General features: G+C 45.9%; 1 protein-coding gene across 1 annotated transcript in view; it reads right to left on the reverse strand.

Annotated features, from left to right (window-relative positions):
• LOC309553129 (transient receptor potential cation channel subfamily M member 7-like) overlaps positions 1-25,636 on the reverse strand; it is a 250,318-nt gene that overhangs the window by 201,221 nt on the left and 23,461 nt on the right. Inside the window, exons 4-10 of the mRNA XM_082254029.1 lie at positions 20,013-20,211; positions 16,911-17,124; positions 15,182-15,306; positions 13,565-13,736; positions 13,275-13,449; positions 13,054-13,177; positions 2,976-3,048 (exon numbers count right to left, since the gene is read on the reverse strand). Coding sequence (XP_082110155.1) covers positions 2,976-3,048; positions 13,054-13,177; positions 13,275-13,449; positions 13,565-13,736; positions 15,182-15,306; positions 16,911-17,124; positions 20,013-20,211 — 1,082 coding nt within the window. The remainder of the gene's footprint in view (positions 1-2,975; positions 3,049-13,053; positions 13,178-13,274; positions 13,450-13,564; positions 13,737-15,181; positions 15,307-16,910; positions 17,125-20,012; positions 20,212-25,636) is intronic.

The following is a 25,636-nucleotide window of genomic DNA, read 5'->3' on the forward strand; positions in this document are numbered from 1 at the left end:
ATTGGCCGAAAATGTTAAAAATTTTTGATTTTTACATTTTTTTGGGGGGGAATTTCATATAAAAAAAAAAAGTGAAAAATATTGTTATTTTTGCAAAATTTACGCTCTTTTTTTGTTTATAGCGCATGATCAAAAAATCGCACAGGTGAGCAAATACCACCAAAAGAAAGCTCTCTTTGTGGGAAAAAAAGGACGTGAAATTCGTTTAGGTACAGCGTCGCACGACCGTGCAATTGTCCGTCAAAGTCACGCAGAAAAAAAAAAAAAATCGCAAAAAACCCCCTGGTCAGGAAGGGGGTAAAATCTTCCGGGGCTTAAGTGGTTAAAGATTCAGAATCCAGCCGAACTCCTTTAGAGTTTGTATGGTGATTTCCAGGTTTTCCACAAGAGCAGTATGAGACTGTTTGCAGAAGGTCGTCCAAGTAGCCCAGTACCGCGATCCCCCGTTGGCATAACAATGCTAGCACCGGGCCTAACACTTTTGTGAAAACCCAAGGAGCAGAGGCGAGACCAAAGGGTAAGGCCACAAACTGATAATGCTTCTCTACCAGGGCAAAGCAGAGTAAGCGCTGGAGAGTGGCGACCGACACATATTGGAATGTGAAGGTAAGCGTCCTTGACGTCGATAAGAGACAAGAAAATTCCCCTGATGCAGGGATGCCACCAGCGTGCGAATGGACTCCATCCCAAAATTCTGCACCCGCACAAAGCAGTTCAGCACCTAGAGGTCCAGGATTGGACGCACCTTGCCTTCTTTCCTGGGAACTGTAAACCGGTTTCAGTAAACACCCTGAAAATGTTCCGACGTCGGAACCGGGACAATCAACAGGCCCCTTGAAGCAACAGGTCTTGTACTGCCCCAAACAGACTGTCTGGGGACAGAACCTTGCCGGGGGATAAGAGCAAAACTCGATCTTGTAGCCGGATCAAATTACTTTGTGGACCCACTTGTACCAGGGAAGCCCACGGGTCAGGAAACCAATGAAGACTTCTCCCCACCTCCGATACGGGTGTGGGCGCACCTTCATGCTGAAGGAGCCTTGTCCATGGGTCTGTAGAAGCCCGCTCTTGTCTTGCCAGACCAGGTTCATTTGGATCCTCCAGAAGAGGGCCTAAAAGGCTTTTGAGCCGTTGCCAGTCGACCTTGAGGGACGAAAAAACTTCTTATGAGCCGAAACGGAGGGCCCAGATCTACGACAAGGTTCCTTACCCATAGTAGCCTGCAGAAGAAAAGTACTCTTTCCCCATGTGAGGCCTTTAATGAGGTAATCGAGGGTAGCCCCTTTGAAAGGGGAGATCAGTCAAGGCCTTTTTAGAAGTCTGGTCAACAGACCAGCATTTAGGCTAAAAGGCACGCCGAAGGACTACTACCGAAACAGAGAGCAAAGCCACTAGGGGAGCCACTTCATAGATAAACTGCAGTCCCTGGACCACATGGTCCACCAGTTCAGCAAAGGCAGGGGGGAGCTGTCCTCCCTCCAGGTCACGTCGTAAAAGCTTAGTCCACTCAGTCAGAGTTTGAGACACCAGGGCAATGGTGAAAACTAGCCTTAATGCCGAACCAGCCAGAGTGTACATATTGCGGGCCACAGCCTCTGCCTTCCTGTCAGCTGGATCCTTAAAGGCCGGGGACTCTTCAACAGGAATCATGTTTGCCTTGTTCAATCTGGAAACCGGCGGGTCCACCACCGGTGGAACAGTCCACTTTTTAATAAGGGACTCCTCGCAGGGGAAACGCCTAGTAAATCGCTTAGGGCCCCTAAGGGGACGCTTTGATCGCCCCCCCCCCCCCCACTTTTTAACGACAACTCTGTCAAACTAGGCGGAGGAAAGGAAATACCTATACCGCTCTGGAGTGCCAAGAGGAACCTGTGCCTCTGTCACAGCTGCGTCTTCCATCTTCAAGGTCTCACGCAGAGATACAATCAGTGCATCCACCAGCACCTTTTCGTGCGTGGTTGCAGATGTGGAGGAATCATCCTCACTATCTAAGGATTCCAGGCGCGTGGTCGCAGACCCAGCAGGGTGACCCACGTCCGAATCAGATTCAGTATCTGATGAGACCTATGAGGCAGGGGGCGCTTTTTGCTATCCCGTCGCCCGAAAACCACCTCCACCCGGGACAAAAAAGGACTCCAGGCCTGCTGTTAGTGAATCGATGGATGCTTGGGACCCTGAGGGCCCTGTAGCCTCAGAGAGGGGAACAGGTAGGGAGATGTGCTCCAAAGACTCCATGAGTCACCAGGGGGACCCTACAAAAGTTTAAAACACTGCAAAGGGACAACCCCCACTGTGCTGGCAGCACCACCTGGTCGCCAGGGACAAAGCACCAAGCGATCCCCAGCAGAGAGGGAGAGAACCCCTCCAGACTCACCACCACGCAGAAAAAGGCACTGCATCCACCAGGATAATCTGCACTCCACTTGCGGTGATCAGGAAGTGAAAAGATCCAGGAGTTAGCACTAGGGGATGAGGAGGGGCTCCCACTGCCGCCCACATAGCACAACTGTCATGGCTGCCGCTAATTTCAATGGCAAACCATATGGCCAGTGGACTACACAAACATGGCCGCCGTGCAAAGAAACACACAGGCTACTTGCGGCACTACGAGGTTCCAAGGGACCCAGGAGGGATCCCTAGGCCTCAAGGACAGGCCCAGGCAGGATGGGGGAGGGGCCCACATCCAGCCCAAAACCCCAGATTCTTTTTCTGCCTATTATCCTACCCCTGTAGGGGACAGTATAACCCAATTAGGAGCTGTGCCCATCAATGAACGAACGAGAAATAAAGAGCTATAAATCAAATTGTACCAAATCAGAGTTTTCTATATATTTTTGCCATATAGACATATTTTAGATAAAGATGTGGCAGTAGGTACAGCTCAACCAAAAGACAGATTTCACCTCTCTTGCAGTAAATGATGAGAGGTCAGCCAATCTATGCCCATCCTAAGACAATAGAAAAATTACAATTACCTTTTAACAGCGCAGTCAGTATTGCAACATCGATGTCCTGGTGTTCATCTGATCCAATGTGAAACACAGTGATCTGTTTAAGATAAGCCAGTTTTTAATATTGTTATTTTTTATCGTTTGATGACAACTAAAATGAAACAAAGTTAAATCATAAAAAGGTGCTTAGATACAGAGAATGAAAAATAAATGTCATAATTTTAAGATTTAGGGCCCTTTCACATGATTTTTAGGTCTGCCTGTCAGTTTTTCAGATGGAACCAACTGAAAGCTCCTTGTGGCTCTATAAGCAGGCTAATGTAAACAGACTTGTGTTCGTTTACACCCACCTACCTCAGCTAACCCCTCAGGTCCGAGGAAAAGAAAAAAAAAAAAAAAAACGGAAAAGGGAATGTGTCTTCTTTTGTTTTTCCAGACCTAAATGTGATGTATTAGAGGTAGCCGGATGTAAACGGACACAAGCCATCCATAGAGCCATTACAAGTCCACCCCTGTCCATTATTAAAATGCAGACAGACACAAACTAAACGAACGGGTGCGGATGCAAAAAAAATAAATAAATAAAAAAAGAAGTGACACCGATCCCCATTCAGCAGAGAAACTGCCCACATATCCCCCACTAAAAGGAGTGGGCAAAGCCCATGTGAAAGGGCCCTTAGTTGTTACCAGATGGACATATGCAAGTATGTATCCAGTATGTATGCTTTCCAGTACCCACTGTCTACTGTGTAAGGAGCATTCTTACCATTCCCCCCCCCCCCCCCCCATACTGTTAAAGGCAATTCTGTCTCCCTTTGACCACCAATGTAAGGGAGAATGTCATATTCCAACCACCAATGTAAGGGAGCCCCCTACCAGCACCACTAATGTCATGGGGTCCTTCTTCTCTGCCCACCAATGTAATGTGGTATTTGCTGCGATTATGAGGGGAAACATTTTACTGTCTGCTTTTCTTTTCAATTTTATTATTCTGAAAATAGATTTCCTGTATTAAAAAAATGGGATTTTTGACTCACCATAAAATCCATTTCTCTGATGTTCATTGATGGACACAGTTCCTGATCTTCTTGACCATTGGGTTATGCTGAGTCCTAAAGGAGTAGGACACTAGGCAGAAAAAGAACTTGACTATGTCTATGGGCAGTCCCAGGAGGTAAACTCCCCCCCTCTGCTATAGGTACTCAGTTTTTTCTGCCTAGTCAGGAGTAAGGACCTAGTTTCTTGCCTCTCTGGTCCTGGCTTTTTTTTTTTGCTTTTAGATAGATTTTTTTTCTCCTGGTGTTTTCCTGTGAGATTTACAATCAACTGCCAGACTGGATGATGGGCTGGATAATATAGATCCAGTGGTTCCGTTTTGTTACAAGCAGTGTCAGAAGTATTACAACTCAATAGAGGGGTGGGTGTTGTGTCCGTCAATGAACATCAGAGAAATGGATTTTACGTTAAGTCAAAAATCCCATTTCTCTTTCGTTCATTGATGGACACAGATCCTGATCTTCTTGACCATTGGGACGTCCCAAAACAGTGTCAAACATGAGGAGTGGGAACAGCAAAAAAAAATTTCCCAAGGCTAAACCGTAGCCAACCAGGTAACAGGAGCTTAACCAAAACAACTGGAGCCGACCTGAAAAACAGTACACCCCAGAGAGGGAACAAGCCCCCTAAAAAGCAGCCTGCAGAACCTTGTGGCCAAAAGAAGCATCCGCAGATGCCAACACATCCACTTGACCCCGTATCCATAAAAATTTGTGAAAATGTGCACGGACGTCCAAGTAGCCACCTTGCAAACCTGCGTTAACGACGCCTGATGACAGAAGGCCCAAGAAGCACTGAGCGCCCATGTAGAGTGTGTCTTTACAGGGAAAGGAGGAACCTGACCCCTAATCGGATCCATCTAGAAATGGTCGCAGATGAAGCGGATAGTCCTTTTCGAGGGTCCATCCATAAGCACAAAAACAGTGAGTCTGACTTCCTGAAAACTCTGTAGCTGCCAGGTACACCCGAATAGCCCGAACCACATCCAGGGAATGCAACGCAATTTCGTTAGGATGTTTTGGCCTGGGACACAGGGAAGGCAACTCAATGTCCTCATTCAAATGGTAAGAGACCTTCCTTTGGAAGGAATGATGGACAGGGGTGCAGAACCACCTTATCTTTGTGGACCACCAAATAAGGGGAACGACAAGACAACGCTGCCAATTTCGACATCCTGCGCACAGAGGTGATAGCCACCAAGAAGGCCACCACCTGGGATAGCATAAGCAGGGGAATCCCCAAATATATTCAAAGAGAGGCCTCTGTAGAGCTGAAAAGACCAAGTTGAGATCCCAAGGCGGTAGTGGGGACTGCACTGGAGGAGTCAAATGCCAAACCCCCAAGGGTCGTTGAAAGAAGACCGCCAAGGCAGACACCTGGCCCTTAATGGTACTCAAGGCCAACTTCTGCTCAACCCCCCGTTGAAGGAAGGTCAAGTCCCAAGCCACCGAAAAAGAGCCTAGGGGCCACCAAGGGTCGTGGGCGACCAGCAACCCCAGGTCAGCGTACCAGAACTGGCGAGGCCAGTCCGGGGCCACTAGAATTACTGGCATTTCTTCTGCCTCGATCCTGTACAAGAGTCTCAGCAAAGGCTTGAGAGGAGGAAAGGCGTAAAATCAGACAATACTGGCCCCAGAGGGCCGCCAGCGCGTCTGTGGTGTCCGCTAGTGCATCCTGTGACCATGCCACAAACCTGTGCACCTTCCTGTTGAGCTGGGACATCAACAAATGCACATCAGGGGTGCCCCACAGGGGACACAGCTGATGAAACCCCTCCAGATGACAGGACCACTCCCTTTGGTCCAACGCCTGCCGACTGAGATAAACTGCCTGCCGATTTTCTGCCCTTGGAATGCGTATGGTGGAGAGGGCCGGAATGAACTGTTCAGCCCACCAAAGAATGCCGGCTACCTCCAAAGCTGCCAATACACTTCTTGTTCCACCCTGGTGATGGACATAAGCCACGGCCGTGGCATTGTCCAATTGGATTCTCACCGGACACCCCTGAAAGTGATCCATCCAGTGATGCAGGAACAGCCTGATCGCTCCGAGTTCCAGGACATTGATCCGGAGTCCGGACTCTTCCAGTGTCCAAACTCCTTAAGGGGAGTTCCGACCCAAGGCACCTCCCCACCCGGACAGACTGGCATCCGTGGTAACCATTGTCCAATACAGGAGGGAGAAAAGATTTGCCCTGGCGAAGAGCTGGAGAGGGAAGTCCCCACATCAGAGACCCTTTTGTTTTTCGGCTCAGCTGGATCTAATTGTCCAGAGGCTTCGGACAATTGTTCCATTTGGCCAAGATCTCCCTTTGCAGGGACCTCATATGAAATTGTGCAAACTGGACCGCTTGAAGGTAGAAACCATCAGGCCCAGCACCCTCATGCAAGTCCGGAGGAACGACCACCGGCTGGACAGCAGGAGATAAATTGCAGCCTGAAATTTCTGGAGTTTGTCCAGAAGAAGGAACTCTCTGGCTATGGCCAAGTCCAGAGTAAGACCCAGATAGTCCAGCTTTGAGGACAGAACGAGAGCAGACATCGGATAATTCAGAAGCCAGCTGAACTCCTTCAGAGAGTTTGTATAGTGATGTTCACATTGTCCAGCAGAACAGTAGGAGACACTGCTCGCAAGAGAAGGTCATCCAGGTATCCCAGCACTGCGATCCCCCGTTGGCGTAACCATGCCGGCACCGAGGTCAACACCTTTGTGAAGACCCGAGGAGCAGAGGTGAGGCCAAAGGGTAATGCCACAAACTGATAATGCTCCTCTCCCACGGCAAAGCAGAGGAATCGTTGGGGGCAGACACATATTGGAATGTGTAAGTAAGCGTCCTTGATGTCAATAGAGGCAAGGAAATCCCCCTTATGCATGGATGCCACCACCATGCGAATAGACTCCATTGTGAACTTATGTAACCGCACAAAAGTGTTCAGAGTCTTGAAAGCCAGAATTGGACGCAACTTGCCTTCTTTCTTCAGGACCGTAAACAGGTTTGAATAAAACCCATGAAAATGTTTTAAAGTTGGAACCGGAACAATCACCCTTTGACGCAACAGGTCTTGCACCGCCCCAAAAGGGGCTTGCAATCTGTCCAGGGACAAAGGCACATTGGAAGGAAAGAACGAAACTCGATCTTGTAGCCGGACTGTATCACTTTGTGGACCCACTTGTCTTGCACCAGGGAAGTCCATGGGTCCAGAAACCAGCAAAGACGTCCTCCCACCCCAGGTACGGGTGAGGGCGCACCTTCATGCAGAAGGAGCCTTGTTTGCGGGTCTGGAGAAACCCGCTTTGGACTTGCCAGACCAAGGTCGCTTGGATCCTCCCCAAGAAGGTCTTGAAAGGCTTTGAACCCTTGTCAGCCGACCCTGAGGAATGAAAAAACTTCCTTTGAGCCGAGAAGGACGGGCCACGTCTGCGACAAGGTTACTTACCCTTACTAGCCTGTGGAAGAAAGGTGCTCTTCCCCCCTGTGAGACTCCTAATGATGTCATCCAGAGTAGCTCCAAACAGGTGAGCCCCTAGAAAAGGAAGATCAGTTAAGGCTGTAGAGGTTTGTTCCGCAGACCAACATTTGAGCCACAAAACACGCCTAAGGTCAACTGTCGAAACCTACAGTTTAGAAAGCAGGGGAGCCGCATCCAAAAAGGCATCGCAGATAATTATCCAGCGGGAGATTTGAAGGAGCAGAAGCCTAGGCCTCAGGGTCAATGGGAAATAGTAAGGAATTGGTCCAGTTAACTTTTAATCCTGTGAGGGTGGAATAGGTGTTCAACACTTGTAATGCTCTATGTAAGGAAGGTCCAGCATCATTTAGGAACAACAGTAGGTCGTCAGTGTACAGGGCTACCCTTTCCTCCAACCAGCCTACACAAAGGCTCTTAATGTGTGGATATGTATGAAGTGCCTCTGACATGTACCTCCGTGTAGAGAAAAGGGAAGTGAAAGGCCACCACTCAGTCTAACCGAGGCAGTCGGATTTTTATACAATATCTTAAGCCATTCTATAAAACGTAAAGGAAAACCCATCATCCTAAGAACCTCCCAGAGAAAAGACCACTTGACTGTGTCGAAAGGCCTTTACTTATGTCCAGAGAGGCCACAACCCTAGAGCCCTGGTTGGCATGTGGAGCATGTATGTTTGTGAATACACTGCAGAGATTTATGTCCGTGGATTTGTTTGTTATAAAACCAGTTTGGTCTGGGTCAAATACTGTAGGAAGCAATTTCTGCAACGGTAGAGTAAGGAGTTTAGTTTGACATCATTATTTAATAACGCAATGGGTCTATACGAAACGCACAAACTGGGGTCTTTAGGTTTATGAATCAATAGAATACGAGCATGGCGCACAGAATCAGGCAACTCGTCCTCAGCAAGACAGTTGGAGTACAAAGAGGCCAAAATGGGAGCTAGTATTTCTGCATGCATTTTATAAAAATCTATGGGGAGACCATCTGGGCCTGGTGCCTTGCCCGAAGGAAAGGAGCGAATGGCTTTCGCCACTTCATCTGCTGTGAATGGGATGTCTAACCCCATTGACAGCTCCATAACCGATAGCCATCCCAAGGCCACTAGGTCTAAAGTAGAGGTCAGGGAATGTGAGCAGAAATCTGATAGAAGCTTGCAGATATAGAGGTCATGGTAGTAATTACGAAAAGCTTCTAAAATGTATTCATGGGTGGAGACCGTGTCTCCAGTAGAGTCTAATTTCAGAGATAGTGGTATTAGGATGTTGATGTTGTGCCAGTAATGCTAATAATCAACAGTTTTTATCTCCTTGTTCAAAGAAGTTTTGTTTTAAACGATATTGCGAGAGGCGGGTGAGTTCAGCCAAGTGCAAATTAAGTTCTCGTTGGGAGGCCTGGAAGTGAATAAAGTTTGTGTCACCAGGCTCTAAATGATATGCCTCTGTACATTCCGTCACTGGTTTCCGCAAAGAGCGGGTGGAGGAATCTAGGTCTGATTTAAGGGCAGCAATGCTGGAAATTTCGCTTGTGAACAGCAATCTAAGTCTGACCACAGATTTTCTATTGAATTGAGGTCTGGGCTTTCACTAGCCATTCCAACACATTTACATGTTTCCCCTTAAACCACTCAAGTGTTGCTTTAGCAGTGTGTTTGGGGTCATTGTCCTGCTGGAAGGTGAACCTCTCTCCTAGCCTCAAATCACGCACAGGGGGTACAGGTTTTGCTCAAGAATATCCCTGTATTTAGCACCATCCATCTTTCCCTTGGCCATAGACAATGTGGGCTATGTGGGACTAAGTGAGACACCGGCAGGTATGCCCAGCGTCTCCATCCCTGTATCGGAGAAGCAGATAAAACAGGGTGTCGTGTCATGGCTCTGCAGCTTACACATGTGTTTGCAAATGCGTGTCAACTAAACCCCTGTTCTTTATTTATATAGAGACAGGTCTACTTGGTTGGTGGCAGACTGGAGGGTGAGTACATTAGACTGGAGGCTGGCTGGCTTCCATGCACCTCTTTTAATCCTTTTCAATTTGTTTTTATCCATCTTTCCCTTAACTCTGACCAGTTTCCCAGTCCCGGCTGCGGAAAAACATTCCCACAGCATGATGCTGCCACCACCATGTTTCACAGTGGGGATGATGTTCTTTGGGTGATGTGATGTGTTGGCACACTTTTCGGCATTTTCTTTAATGGCCGAAAAGTTAAATTTTGGTCTCATCAGACCAGAGCACCTTCCACCATATATTTTGGGAGTCTCCCACATGCCTTTTCGCAAACTAAAAACGTGCCATTTTTTTTTTTTTGCTGAAAGTAATGGCTGTCTTCTGGCCATTCTGCCATAAAGCCCAGCTCTATGGAGCGTACGGCTTATTGTCCTATGTACAGATACTCCAGTCTCTGCTGTGGAACTCTGCAGCTCCTCCAGGGTTACCTTTGATTAATGCCCTCCTTGCCTAGTCTGTGAGCTTTGGTGGGCGGCCAACTCATGGCAGGTTTGCTGTTGTGCCATGTTCTTTCCATTTGGTTATGATAGATTTGATGGTGCTCCTGGGGGATCATCAAAGATTTGGATATTTTTTTATAACCTAACCATGACTTGAACTTCTCAACAACATTATCCCTTACTTGTTTGGAGAGTTCCTTGGTCTTCATGGCAGTGTTTGGTTAATGGTGCCTCTTGTTGAGGTGTTGCAGCCTCTGGGGCATTTCAAAAAGGTGTGTATATGTAATGACCGATCATGTGACACTTAAAATTGCACACAGGTGGACATCATTTCACTAATTACGTGGCTTCATAACAAAGGAGGTGAATACATACGCACATGCCAATTTTCTGTTTTCTATTTCTAAAAAATAGTTTTATGTATACATTTTTCTCATTTCACTTCACAAACTTAGACTGTTGTGTTTTAATCCATCACATAAAATTCAGATTAACAAAACATTGAACTTAAGGCTGTAATGTAACAAAATAGATAAAAAGTCAAGGGGGTGAATACTTTTGCAAGGCACTGTATTGACCCCAGGTGTAGGACTTGAAGGCATCCCAAGTTACAGCGGGTGGGGATGAACCCCTATTTATGTCCCAATATTGTGCTAGACGGGGTGGAATAGTTTCGGTCAATTCAGGATGAGAGACCCAATGGGAAGCCAGTCGCCAAAAACGGAAGACTACCTTTCAGGGGGCTGTGATCCGACAAGCCCACTCGGCAAATACGATGTAGACACATTAGATATTAGGCTCGAGTTCACAAAGGCTAAATCAATGCGAGAGGTTTTAAGTGAGGCAAAAAAACAGGAGTAGGCTTTGGAAGAGGGGTGCTTCCACCTCCAGTCCTCTCTGTCAACCCCGCCGCCTGTGCCCACGCACAAAGGTCTCCATTAAACTTCTTTGGTTGGACAGGCCTGTTCAATTCCGGGGACAATATGGCATTGAAATCACCCATTATTAACATTTTAGCTGGGGAATGGGGGGGGGGGGGGGGGCAATCTTTTCTAAGATAGCATGTAGTACTGTCCGAGAAAAGGGAAGAGGGATGTACACATTAATTACTATCTGCAATTCCATATTGTAAATACCACAATAACGAATTTCCCCTGGGGGTCAATAGAAATGGTTTCCACCACACAGGAAGACTTTTGTTGATCAATATAGAGACTCTCCTAGCAAAAGTGGAGTACGTGGCATGATATGCTTTTTGGATCCAGGGTTTTTTCAAAGCTAATAATTTAGTGCCCATAAGATGTATTTCATGAAGTAATAAAGGTGGGGCTTGAGAGATTTCAAATATTGGAAGAACAGAGACCCCTTAAATTAGGAATTTAGGCCGCAAATTTTCCATGACAATACATTAAAGGATTCAAAGTCGAAAGATGCCATAAATATAGTACATAAAAATCATAGCGGAGTGACGTGTAAAGGGGTAAAAAAAATCAACATAGGAGCAGCAAAATGATCATCGGTCAGCACCAAGTACATGGTTGAACTACATAAAACACATAGAACCAAACATATTTCCATGCGCAACTGCCCATACCCTGGCTTCACCAGCTCATCTACCATGCAAGCTGGGAGAACAGGCGGCGAGTTCTGTACCCAGAACAAAAGAAAGAAAAAAAAAAAAAAAAAAACGACTATTAATAGCCAAAGGCTATATTTGTGCAATGTCTAGAGAGACGTGTTAGAGAAGGCAACTTAGTGTTCCATGCTCAAAACCAAAAACCTTGAGAGGGCTCCTGTTATTGCATTAGGTGTTAGAAAAGGATGGAAAAAAAAAGCATTAAAGCTATTTTATAGGCATCTCCAAGGATACTTATGCCAGTGTATATAGCCATTCCGAGGCAGCAGATGGAGATTCAAAGAATTTGACCGATCCAAGATGTTCCACGCCTAGTTTGCTACGATAGAGCATGACATAAGTAAGCCCCTTCTCACGAAGCTGCTTCCTGACATCGACAAAGGAACACCGACACTTCTGTAACTCAGGAGAGAAGTCAGGAAAGAAATGTAGAGTGGTGTTTTCATACCAGAGATGAGGAGGTTTCCTGGCTTCTGCTAGGAATGGTCTTGGTGGAGATCCCTGTGGTCTGGGGCCTGTTGGGACTCTGTGAGCTCTCTCCACTATATATGCTGCCGATACCTGTGTCAGGTTGAGGACGGTTTTGAAGAGGGATTCTGGGAAGCTGGTGGGGGATACCATACTCACATTATTGCGGCAGGGCCTGTTCTCTGCATCCTCCGACCTTGTCATAAGGATCTTTACTGCAGCTCTGAAACCTCATGCGTGGTGGCAACAACATTGTCCTCCACCTCGGAGATGCAGGATTCAGCAGAGGAGAGGCGGCCTAACTTTATCGAGATCTTGCCGGATAAGGTCACAATCCAGTGAAAAAAAGTGTCATTCTGGCCTATCAGCGTGGTTTTGCTGGCCTCTATTGCGGCCAGGATAGCAGAGGTGGAAGTCTCTTAAATAGGAACTGCAGCCAGAGGCTGTGAGTACCCCTCGCTGACCAGATCCATATCAAGCAGCAGCCACAGGTCCGTCCGAACCGCCGCTGTCCGCCCGACTCCAGGAGATTGGGACAAGATGGTAGTCGTACGTGTCCCAGCTGGGGAGCTCCGATGCTTGGGTGGAGTGGCTGTTTCTTGCTGGTGCAGCCCTTGTGTGGCATAGATGGGATGGGGAGATCACCCTGGCCTGGTGGCAGATGTTTACTGAGCAGGATGGCTCACCTGGATGCAGGATTACGCAGGATTAGCAGGCAAGGGAGCTGGAGCTCTTTACAGCAAGTCTTCCCTCTCTCACATCCAGCCACGCCTGACAGTATTTCTTTACTGGACTCTTATAAGTTTTATTTTCCCAGAAAAAGCTAACACGACTGTGGGGAAAAGGCAGAGAGCAGGCTAGCTCCGGTCAAAAGTCCAAGACTAGCTAGTCAATCACAACAGCCAGCCAATCACCCTTTAAACACATATAGCTAAAAATTGTCAGCTCCACCTAAAAATGCTCAGGAAAAAATAACACACTGGGTGTTTTTTTTTTTATTTCAGTAACCATTTGCAGTTCTTACCAATTCTTTGCTCTTCATGCACTCCATTACAATCTGGAAGAGGTGGACGGCTTCAGACTGGCTAAAGTTAAACGTCTTTTTGATAGTTGAAATTATCTCTGGCTCAGCACCTTCTGGCAGAGTCCTAAGATTAAAAATAAATTAAATTAGTTACCCCTTTTCTCTTAAGCAACAAATTTATTGCCATTTGTAACCTTTCTAGTATTGTAAAGCATACACACCCTCCTTCTTCAGTTTGTTTATGTACATAGGCCAATATGTCAGCAGCTCTTCCAGTTCCTTCACATACAACAACTGGTACAGGAGGACTCTCTTGCAGGTAATTCAAAACCGTAAGAATTACATTTGGACCACCTTCAAATATCAAGGCTACTACAGGCACTCCCTGGCCAATGCCTAAAAAGAAAAGGGAAAGGATGTAAAGCATGCTTCATTAACAAACTAAAAAGTGGTATCACATTTTGAAAATGAAAAAAAAAAAACCATAAAAAAAAAAAAAAAAGGAACATACGGGCATGGATGCGTTGTAAGTTGATTGTTTTTTCAAGTTCCCTTCTTAAACTCTCTTCTGCTCCATATTTTCCAACAGTACCATCATCCACCAAAATAAAATGGGAATGGAGATTATTGAGGACATTCAGTTTACTCAGAGGGTTCAACAAGGTTTGATAAGGAGCGATCACCTAAACAGGGAATCAAAATACATTTTTGACACTAAGGATAATTAAAATGATCCATATTCCTTTTTAAAAAAGAACTGCAGTCTGCTCACATAATTTGTAATAAAAACATATTTGCCATTCTGAAGCTTCCCTCCAACCACTTTGCATATTATTTTATATGTACTGTAATTCTGTACTTGCCAAATATGCTGCAGAAATCTCCCTCCACCAAGTCTGGATGCAGTTATTTTAACTGTGGGTAGCTGAAGCTTCTGCCTGTTTACTTCCTGGATTTACACAGACACACAGAGGCACACAGACGACCCCCCTGACAGTTACTGTAGTGACGTAACACGTACGGTGGCGGAGCTTGCGCACGGACGCCGCATCCTGGTTGAGCTAGATGAGCCTGCAGTAGTCCGCACTGCTTAAGTGCTTTTACATGTGTGTGTACCTTGTTTGTGTGTCCTGTTAAATAAAAAGTTTACAGAAAGCACTAGAGGTATCTCTCTTGTCTTTTCATATGCTACTGCAATATATATCTTACATCCCTGAGTCCAAAGGAGGAAGGTGGAGGAAGCTATTTGATACCATTTAACACCAGTGATAGTTACAGCTTATCTGACTCATTGAAATATATGGGTCAGATATTAGGGTGAGCTGCTATTAAGCACACGGATCACCTATGTGTGAAGTGAGCACCAGCACTTTATATTTATTGCACAGCACGGAAGAATTGCTTAATTATCCTTGAGATATTTATGGACTTTTTAAATATGAATATTTTGCATGTGTTTTTTTTCCATTTTGAATCATGAGTTTTGTGCACTTTGTCACTTTTATGCACTAAATTTATTCACTATATTTTTTATTTACTTTTTGATTGATTGATTTACATTTGTGTCTTAACCTTTGGCGCTGCATTTTTCTATTTCGATTATCGTTTGGGTGTAGCGAAAACACTAAAGGTATGCAGCCATTGGGTTACTATTGTAATTTATACACGTATTATTATTCAGTTTTGGATTACACTGATTATAATCCTTTCAGATTTACACACACATATTATATACACACGCACATACACATATACACACACGCACACACATATTTCACATATATACAGACGGACTCACACCACTGCTTGCCTGAACATTTCTCCTCTCTTTAAGAATACTCATGGATCTCTGCAGACTCCTGTTATCTCCGCCCTCATCCAACCCCTTCCAGCTCTGCAGCTTTCCTTGGCTATTGTATGACTCACCCCTCCTCCCTTTCTGGCAAACTCTCACGAGAGTGAGAGAGAGAGAGAGAGAGAGAGAGAGAGAGAGAGAGAGCTGTGCATGATGTCATTAGCTTAGGCTAATTACCAGACACGAAAAGGGAAGTTGACTGTATAGGGTATTTAATAGATGGAAAGATGAAAAAATGACTGAAGGTCCGCTTTAATGAAAGCATTTACTTACATCTTTTCCAACCAAGTCATTCCGGTTTTCAATGATTCCCCATGGAGCAATACCAATTGTACAAATTTTTCGAGATGACCTTGAAGCATGTTCTTTGAGAGCATCACCAACATGTTTAGCAACACCTATTTACATATACATTAAAAAAAAAAAACAAAAAAAAAAAAAAACAGAAGGCATTATGCATTGTTAGGGGTTCCTGGTAAATAAAATTCTCGTGCCAGGTCTAAAACAAATCTCTGGTCAGCTAGGCAGAAAATACTGTACCATGTATTCTCCCATCCTCTTACCTCTCGTTTAATAGTGTAACAAAATAGTCTCATCAAGTAACTTTTTTGTATACATGGGGTAATAACACTAAAGAAGACCCATACTTAAATTTGCTGTCATTTAAAGTGGTTGTAAACCTCAGACATGAAATCTGAACAGAGCATATCCGTTTATAGTGTGTATTTGTCTCCATAAAAAGCACTATGTCATTTCTGTCTGCTGCTTCTTCTTTCCTCAGCTATCAGCATGAATCACAGACACGTTTTCCTGACACCAAGAGAAAAAAGGTGACAGGAGAGGAAGCTCCGGCTGATTGAAAGGCTTCAGCTCTGTTCCTGTGTGCTGTGTGAAGGGCGGCCTGTCCCTTCTCTCCAATCATCTCTCAAAGCTCTCCCCGCTGAGCTCTGCAGAGTGTCATTTCAGCTCTCTGCCCCATTTTCTGGAGGCTCAGTCAAGCTGTATATATTCTGGACTTTGAGCGGATGTAGAGAAGACTACAGATAAACAGATACAACATATGCAGGAGGATTTGTCTCGTCTCTGTATCAGCCGAGGCCAGTCACTTTGCCGGGTATACGTATGAGTTTACAACCACTTTAAAGTATAAGTTCACCTTTGGGAACATATCACATGTTCCACCTGTTTCCACCTGTTTCCACCTGTTTTTAGGGTAGTACATGTAACATGTTCCTATTGCTGCAGCCCAATCCCAGCACTCCCTGTGACTGCAGTATGGGGAGAAGTTCCCCACACTAGCTGTCATTTTTTTTTTAAATCAGTGCAACCATTCGGGGCTCCGCCCACATGGCTGCATCATTCAATCACACAGTCCTGTGTGTGAATGAACTACAGGCCCAGACACGTTTTGGTGGCTGCAAGCTTGTAGTTCTCAATAAACAAACATAGCGCTGTGGAGTGCCATGGTAGTTCATTGTTTCTTCCTATCAGATTGTATCTGCTTGCCCATACAGGATGTACAGGCACAGAGTAACTCTAGACAGATCTGCAGGAGACCTACATGACACCAGCGATCTGCTAATTGCTGATGCAACGCTTAACCTGCAAAAAAAAAAAAAAAAAAACAAATATGCATTTATTATTTTTTTTTCAAAAAAGTGAACTTATCCTGTAACCACTTTACGACCGCCCGCCGCAGCTTTACTGTGGCAGGCAGCCGCTCCTGGACAAACAGACGTAGCTCTACGTCAGTTGCATGCAGGCATCTAGGGGGCGAGCGCAGGCAGCTAGGGGGTGAGCCTAATGATCACTTTACACCTCAACAAGATTTTTTTGTTTTACCATACCTCTAGATTCTAATGAGACATGGTACATAAGTGTGCAAGTATGACCATGGGATTCTTTTTTACCAGTCTGGAACATACCACCATCTAACAATGTTACATACAGCCAACCATGATTGGAAAAAAAAAACATTACATCAGCCTTAAATTGTCTTTACCAGCATTTACTCCTCCAGTAACAATCCAGGCTCCCGTTGTTAAAGCTGCTTTGATGAGACCTTTGCCAATTAATTGCTTTACACGAGGATGAAGCTCAAATTTCTGGTTTCCTCCATGTACAGAGATAACGAGTTTGGGCAATTCCATTTGCCATTCTTTAAGCATGAGCTGCAAAATGGTTTCTGGTCTTGTATCATATGACAACCTAACATACTAAAACAAATAATAAAAAAAATGTCAGTAGAGATAGTCACATTTGGTAATTACCAAACTTTGCTTGTTGCCCAACAGTTTGAGGTTACAGCACTACAGGCAAGTTTAAAACCATGACTGAATGGAGTCATATATACCCCTCAAGCTGGACCCTGCCTATTTTTCAAAACCATCAGATTACTCTTGTTCCATCACGTAGTGCCTGTAATCATTTGTCTCTCTTCACTACCTCTCACATGCGTTGTGGGATGTCCTGCAAAAAAAGCAGGAAACAGCTGCAGGCATCTCCAAAGGGATCAGTAACAAATGCAGAGAAGTGGAAAAAGAGGTATGTCTTTGGAGGTCCAATATTGAATTTTGGCAAAGGGCAGGCTATATATTACTGTTGGGGATTGACAAGTAATGACCATCCCTCTTGACCACCACTCAAAACAATACTTAAGTGCATGGTAGAAAACACACAAAAATAGATGTGGAGTCTCATCACTTTTTGCCACTTGCATCTCCTCCATTTCTGATCTGTCCAAGTTATGAGTGTCACTAAACCCACATCATAAAAAACTATCAATAAATGCTGTATTACATACTCAGTCACTATGACATTTGTTTTCTGTATTCCGCAAAAACCTGGTTGATCCTGAAGTTCTCGATCTCCATCGTCTGTTCATGTTCCCAATTCAGCTAGGGATTTTGCAAGGGAACTCTGCATATTCTCAGTTTTCAATGAGTTTCTATGCTAAGCATTTCCTCCCTATCACATCTGAGCTACCCATGTGACTATAGTAGGGATGCACCGAAATGAAAATTCTGAGCCGAAACCGAAAATGACTTTTTCCCCCAAATAATTTTAAAATAGATAGAAGAGGGGCATACACCAAAAACAGGCAGTGTACACCTGTCGCTGCCACCCTGTCACAGTATATGTACTGTGACGGGTTGGCAAGATGTTAATTTAATTACCAATGGTATTTGTATTATGCAGCATGAGGGGGTTAATGTATTGCCACTGCTGGTCACTGATGCATTAGTGACTGACCAGTGGCAGTTAATTAACCCCTTTGTGCTGCATTAGTGGCACCAGTGTCAGTGTTAATTAACACTGGTTGCACTGATACTGGTTGCACTAATGCAGCACAAAGGGGTTAATTAACTGCCACTGGTCGGTCATTAATGCATCAGTGACCAGCAGTGGCAATATATTAACCCCCTCATGCTGCATAATACTAATACCATTGGTAAGCTCACCTCAGCTCCCCCCCCCCCACTGCCTCAGCGCCCCCCTCGGCAGTACACCCCCCCCCCCCGCCTCAGCGTCCCTCCCCATCCCAAGGATTCAATCTCCTTACTCTCACTCTGCTCCTCCGGTGTCCTTCCAGTTTCAAAAGACGCGCCTCTGGCCGGCGGCCCGCCTCCCTGTGATGTCACTACTACTACGATCTGTGCATGAATGAATGAACGAACACACCGGGCGGGCGGGAGGGCGAGCGAGCAGCAGCTAATAGCTATAACTATGTGAGCGCTTCACTTCTCTGTCGGAGGAGATACCCGCATGACAGGGAAGTGAAGCGCTCACATAGTTATAGCTATTAGCAGCCGCTCGCCCGCCCGGTGTGTCAGTTCATTCATACACATAGTCGTAGGACATCATTGAGATGCGGGCGGCAGGCCAGAGGCGGGACTTTTCAAACCTGCGCTGCGCCCTCCTCCTTCCTCACAGCGGCCATTAATTTTGGCCTTTTTTACCCATTTTCGGGCCGAAATGGGATAGGCCCATTTTCGGTGGCCGAAATTTCGGTGCATCCCTAGACTATAGAGTTACACATGTGGGCTTATACAAACTGGTAAATGACAGCCCACTCCCTCCCCTCCTCCATGCCTACTGACCAGCTAAACACAATAAGGGTTGGATATTACATATAGATTAATGGAGGCTTCACCTTCCTCTTATTCTAAGATACAGGCTTGAAGGGGGTGACACAGTCTGACTGGCAGAAATGCGTCCATATCATTATTTCCACAAAAAAATAAAAATACATTTCAAATATAAATTTGTATGACAATTTAAAACCGTTTATTGATATGATATTATTTATATTTACTCTGTATTGCAAAGGCTGTTTTTCTTTTTTTTTTTTTTTTTTTTTTTTTTTACGTGACCAGCAGTGGAGGACTAGAAGCTTCTCCGGCTTATGCTTCCCTGCAGACAGGCTGGGAAAGAGCTGGGTTATATGACAGCTGTATATCGATTAGGAAAAAGGTACTTGGATGGGGTTTTTTTAATTAAAAATTTTACAGTGCCATCATACACATTCAGAAATTGAAGGGACAATATAAATTAAACAGTGTGTGTTTAGTATCACTTTAAAATCCAGTTTAGTAGCTACAAAGTTCAACAGAAAAAAGCAGATAAGGGATTGTTCTATCGTTACGTGATTTGCACTCAAGTTGCACACATGCTCAAAGGGGTGGAAAACCAGCTAATTTAGTCTCAATTATTCAACAACTGGAAATGGGGACCATAAAGCCCCATACACAATGGCCGAAAATCGGCCCGTGTAACAAAAATTAGCCAACATTCGGCCAGTGTGTAAACCAACCTGTCCAGCTACTGTCGAACTGTCATGCTGGAAAGCCAGCATCCGATCAGCGCTGACCGGTGTGTTCTGGCGGGGGGGGGGGGGGGGGGGGGGTAGCAGTCCCTCTGTCAGAACACAATAGCTCAGCAGGGAGATCACTGTACTAACATCAGATAGATAGTACAGTGGCTCCTCCCAAGCTCTTTAGTTTTTTTTGTTCAGCCTGCTTGGTTGAATGAAATAAAATGGAAAGTGTGTACCAGGCATAACTCCTCTTTAGGTTAAGTATCCCACAGTACTGCACTCGGGTACCTTGGCTCTGTAGGAATGAGATCCACCTTGAAAATTGATAACACCATATGCATCTGTTGGGCTCTCTTCTGTGTCTTTCTCAACGGACCATACTTCTTGCTCTCCTGTGAAATTTTCACCTAGTTTCAGATCGGAGTACTTCATAGCAATGCTGGCTGTGAAGCAGGCATGCTGTCTGACAAGACGGCCGCAGCAGCATCTATAGGGTGATGAAAAGGCAGTGTTTACACAACACCTCACAAAAGCACCAAAAAGCATTACAAGTATATTTCACCTTATTTAGAAAATTAACTTTAGCTTTAGCAAAAAGGGTAAAATACATATATATCTGTGCAGGTGAAGAAACAAGTAAAGAAAAAAAATTGGATTTTTGTTTTACCGTAGAATCCTTTTCTCTGATGTTCATTGACTGACTGAATCTTCTTGACCATTGGGTTATGCTGCCCCCTATTGGAGTAGGACACTAGGCAAGAAAAAAAAAAATTTTACCACGCCTATGAGGCAAGTCCCAGGGGGTATATACTCCCACCTCCTGCACTACCTGCTATAGGCATACCGTTTTGTTGCAAGCATTGTCAGAAGAAAAATAACCCAAAAGAGGGGTGGGTGCTGTGTCGGTCAATGAACATCAGAGAAAAGGACTTTACAGTAAGACACAAATCCAATTTCCTCTTTAGTTCATTGACAGACAGCTCCAGAATCTTGACCATTGAGACATCCCAAAGCAGTGTCAAACATGAGGGGTGGGAAAAAACAGCAGAAAAAATTCCCAAAAGCTAAACTTAGCCAACCTGGAACAACTGGAGCTCATCTGAAATCAATACACCCTCAAAGAGGACCAGGTCCTCTCAAACAGCGGCCTGCAAAACTTTGCGGCCAAAAGCAGCATCCGCAGATGCCAACATATCTACTTTGTAAAATTTTGTGAAAGTGTGCACAGATAACCAAGTGGCCACCTTGAAAACCTGCATCACAGACGGCTGATGGCGGAAGGCCCAGGAGGAACTAAGTGCCCAAGTAGAATGCACCTTAACCACTTGCCGACCGCCCACAGCACATATACCGTACCTGTACGGCGGTTCGCGGGAGTGCTCTTAGGGGGCCCGTCCCCACAAGGCAGCAGGAATGCCGATCCACTGCTGCCAGGCAAACACGATCGCTCCCCACTGAGAAAGTCGACGATCTGCTGTTGTAAACACAGCAGAGCAGACAGTTGTTCTCTCTGAAATGAACACAGCGCACCTGTGATCTTCCAATTTAGGATCACAGTTCTCTGTGTTCATTTCACAAGTCCATCCCCCATACAGTTAGAAAACACTCCCCTAGATTAACCCCTTCCCTGTCAGTCTCATTATTACAGTAACAGTGCAGATTTTTAGCACCGATTACTGTAGTAATCTCACTGGCCCCCCAAAAGTGTCAAAAATGTCAGGTGTATGATCTCGCTAAAAATCGCAGATCGCCGCCATTACTAGCAAAAAAATAAAAAAATAAAAATGACAAATCTTCCTCCTAGTTTGTAGACGCGATAACTTTTGTGCAAACCAACCAAAAATATGCAGCAGAATACAAATTGGCCTAAAAGGATGACAAAATGTGATTTTTAAATGGTTTCTTTTTTTTGGGAATATTATATAGCAGAAAGTGAGAAATAGTTTTTTATTTTTTTTTTTTTCAGAATTGTCGCACTTTTTTTGTTTATAGCGCAATAAATAAAAAAAAATAAAAAAAAATAAATAAAATCGCACAGGTGATCAAATACCACCAAAAGAAAGCTCTATTTGTGGGGAAAATTTTTATTTGGGTACAGCTTTGCACGACCGCGCAATTCTCAGTTAAAGTAACAGTGCAGAATCTCAAAAAAATGGCCTGGTCATTAAGGGTGAAAATCTTTTCCGGTCCAGAAGTGGTTAACAAGGAAAGGAGGAACCTGACCCTTGAGTGAATTGGTCTGCACTACCGTCTGTCTGATCCATCTGAAAATGGTCGCGGCCAACCCCTTGTGAGGTCCATCCGTAAGGACAAAAAGTGAATCGGATTTCCTAAACGACTCGGTTGCCACCAGGTACACCCTGATCGCCCAAACCACATCCAGAGGATGCAAGGCATTCTCCTTAGGATGCATAGGCTTAGGACACAGGGAAGGCAACACAATGTCTTCATTCAGATGGAAACCAGAGACAACCTTAGGAAGGAACGACTGACAAGGGCGAAGTACCACTTTATCTCTGTGAACCACCAAATAAGGTGAACTACAAGACAAAGCTGCAAGCTCGGACTCGGACACCCTTACGTGGGGAAGTAATCGCCACCAAGTAGGCTACCTTATGGGACAATGTAAGCAGAGGAATCTCGCAAATATTTTCAAAAGGCTGTTTCTGAACAACTGACAGTACCAAATTTAGGTCCCGCAATGGCAACGGAGACCGCACAGGCGGAGCCAAGTGGCGAACCCCCTGAACGAAGGTGCAAACCAAGGAATGCGTAGCCAAAGGAAGTTTAGAGAAAACCACCAAGGCCGAAACCTGGCCATGGATGGTACCCATGGCCAGGCGCTGTTCCACACCTCTTTGGCGGAATGCCAAAATTCGAGTCACCGAAACAGAATGGGGAGAAACCCCCAGAGACTCTCAACGCAATATACGACTTCCAGACATGATGGTAAATCTTCCTTGAGGTAGATTTTCTAGCCATCAATAGCGTGGGAATCACCGAGTCAGACAACCCTCTATCCTTCAGCACCTGGCTTTCAACAGCCAAGCTGTTAAAGCCAGTGACTGTAAAGCAAGATAGAAGATCGGCCCTTGGGCCAGCAGGTCTTCCCTGAGAGGGACATCATCGACCAGCCGTACCAGGTCGGCATACCAAGACCGGCGAGGCTAGTCTGGGACCACAAGGCTGACCGGAATACCTTCTGCCTCGATCCTTCACAGAAGTCTCGGAATAAGTATGAGAGGGGAAAAGCATATATCAGACGGTACTGCCCCAAAGGAGCCACCAGTGCATCCGTGGCATCGGCTAGAGGATCCAGACACCTTGCCAGGAATCTCTGCACCTTCCTCTTCAGACGAGAGGCCAACAGATTCCCCCTTGGGAGTTGCCCACCGGAGACACAGCTGATGAAACCCCTCTGGATGAAGTCACTATTCTCCTTGGTCCAAGGCCTGTCGACTGAGGTAATCTGCCTGTCAATTTTCCATGCCTGGAATACGCACAGCAGAGAGCACTAGAACTAAAACGTACCGCCCACCTTAGAATGCCGGCTACCTACCGAGTTGCTAGGGCACTTTTTGTGCCCCCTTGATGATTGACATATGTCACGGCTATGGCATTGTCTGATTGAATCCACACCGGACACCCCTGAAGACGAACCATCCAATGGGCCAGACAAAGTCTGATCGCCTGAAGTGCCAGTATGTTAAATCGTAGCCTGGACTCCTCCAGTCCAAACCCCCTGAGCACAGCCCATGCACAAAACACCTTCCCGCCTGTACAGGCTAGCATCCATGGTGATCAGCGTCCAGTACAGGGGAAGGAAGGATTTTTGCTGTCGAAGAGCCAGAGAGCGAAGCCACCAAATTAGGGACACTCTCGCACTCTGGCTCAACAGAATCAGATTGTCCAGAGACTGTGGATTCTTGTCCCACTTGGCAAGAATCTCTCTCTCTGCAGAGGTCTCGTATTGAACCGTGCAAACGGGACTGCCTCGAAGGTAGACAGCATTAGGCCCAGCACCCGCATGCAAGTCCTGAGAGATGACAGACAGCTGGACAACAGAAGTCAAATGGCATCCTGCAGCTTCTGGAACTTGTCGAGCGGGAGAAACACCCTGGCTGAGGCAGAGTCTAAAGTCAGACCTAGAAAGCCGAACTTGGTGGACGAAACCAGAGCAGACTTCTGAAAATTCAGAGTCCTCACAGTAGTGTCCAGGTTGTCCTGTAGAGCAGTTGGAGACTCGTAGAAGATCGCCCAGGTACCTCAGCACCACAATCCCCCGCTGTCGCAACAATGCTAGCACCGGGGCAAACACTTTTGTAAACACCAGAGGAGCTGAGGCCGGAGCAAAGGGTAACCCCACAAATTGATAATGCTCCTCACCCAAGGCAAAGCGGAGAAAGCCCTGATGTCCGACATATATATTGGAATATGGAGGTAAGCATCCTTGATATCGATAGAGGCTAGAAGATCCCCATGATGAAGGGATACCACTACCGAACGGGTCTGGAAAAAAAATGAAGATCCCCCCCCCCCCCCCCAAGATATGGATGAGGGCGCCCCTTCAGGCAGAAAAGGACTTGTCTGCAGGTCTGGAAGGACCTGCTCTCGGCTTACCAGGCCAGGGACTTTTGGAATCTCCGGGGACGTTCTGAAAGGATTTGGATCCTTTTTCTGGAGTCCCTGAGGGACGAAAAAAAAATTGCTTATGAGTCAAGAAAGGAGGACAACGTCTGCGATGAGATTCCCTGCCCCTGGAAGCCGATGGGAGGAGAGTAGAGTACTCTTTCCTCCCTTGACTCCTTTAAGGATTTCATCCAGGGAAGACCCAAACAGGCGATCCCTCACAAAAGGGAGATCTGCTAAGGCCTTCTTGGAAGCTTTGTCCGCAGACCAGAATTTCAGCAATATCATGCGCCGAAGAAACTAAAGAAGCAGCATCCAGGGAGGCATCACAGATAAACTGTAACCCCTGGACCAACTGGTCCACCAGCTCTGCAAAGGCAGGGGGAAGTTGTTCCCCCTTCAGATCCTGGTGCAAAAGCTTAACTCACTCAGTCAAGGCCTGGGACACCAAGGCAATAGTGAACACTTGCCTAAGGACTGAACCTTCCATAGTAAGCATGTACCGAACCAAAGTCTCCGCCACCTTCCTATCAAAAGGTTCTTTAAAAGCCGGAGACTCCTCCACCGGAATCAGGGTGGATGTGTTCAGCCTGAAAACCAGGGAATCCACCACAGGTGGGACCATCCACTTTTTAACAGGGACTCTTCAAAGGAGTACCTTCTAGCGAAATGCCTAAAAACCACCAAATTGCGTTTAGGGAAACCCCACTGATCCGTGACAATTTTGTCAAAATAGGTGGGAAAAGGAAAAACTTCTGCCGCTTTTGAGGATTTTCGGGTACAGAACGTGACCGGCGCCTCCGACGCAGCCACAGCTGCATCCTCCATTTTTTAAAAAGTTTCCCGCACTGATACAACCAGTGTCTCCACCAGCATTTTTCATGCGCGACTGTAGTAGAAGAGGAATCACCCTCACTATCCGAGCACTCAGGGTGCGTGGATGCAAACCAAGCAGGGTGATTTGCGTCCGCGGCGGCCAGATTAGACTCAGAATCTGAGGAGACAGGTGAGTGCGGGGGATGATTTTTGCTGGTTCTGTTTTGCAGGACCAAATCAACCTTGGACACTAATGACTCCAGAGCCGTCCCCATTGCAGACAGGGTGGATTGGGACCCAAAAGGGCCCGCCCCTCTGAGATGGGATCAGGGGGTGAAATTTGCTCCAGTGACTCCATGTTGACCAGGGAACCACACAGGCAATTTAGAAAAAAACACTGCTAGTATATGGGGGGAGGGGACACAGTGTGGGAAGGAGGGGAACCTGGGGGCCCGACCATCCCAGGG

This window comes from Pelophylax lessonae (assembly GCF_965119305.1).
Source record: "Pelophylax lessonae genome assembly, chromosome: 4".
Taxonomy (NCBI): domain Eukaryota; kingdom Metazoa; phylum Chordata; class Amphibia; order Anura; family Ranidae; genus Pelophylax; species Pelophylax lessonae.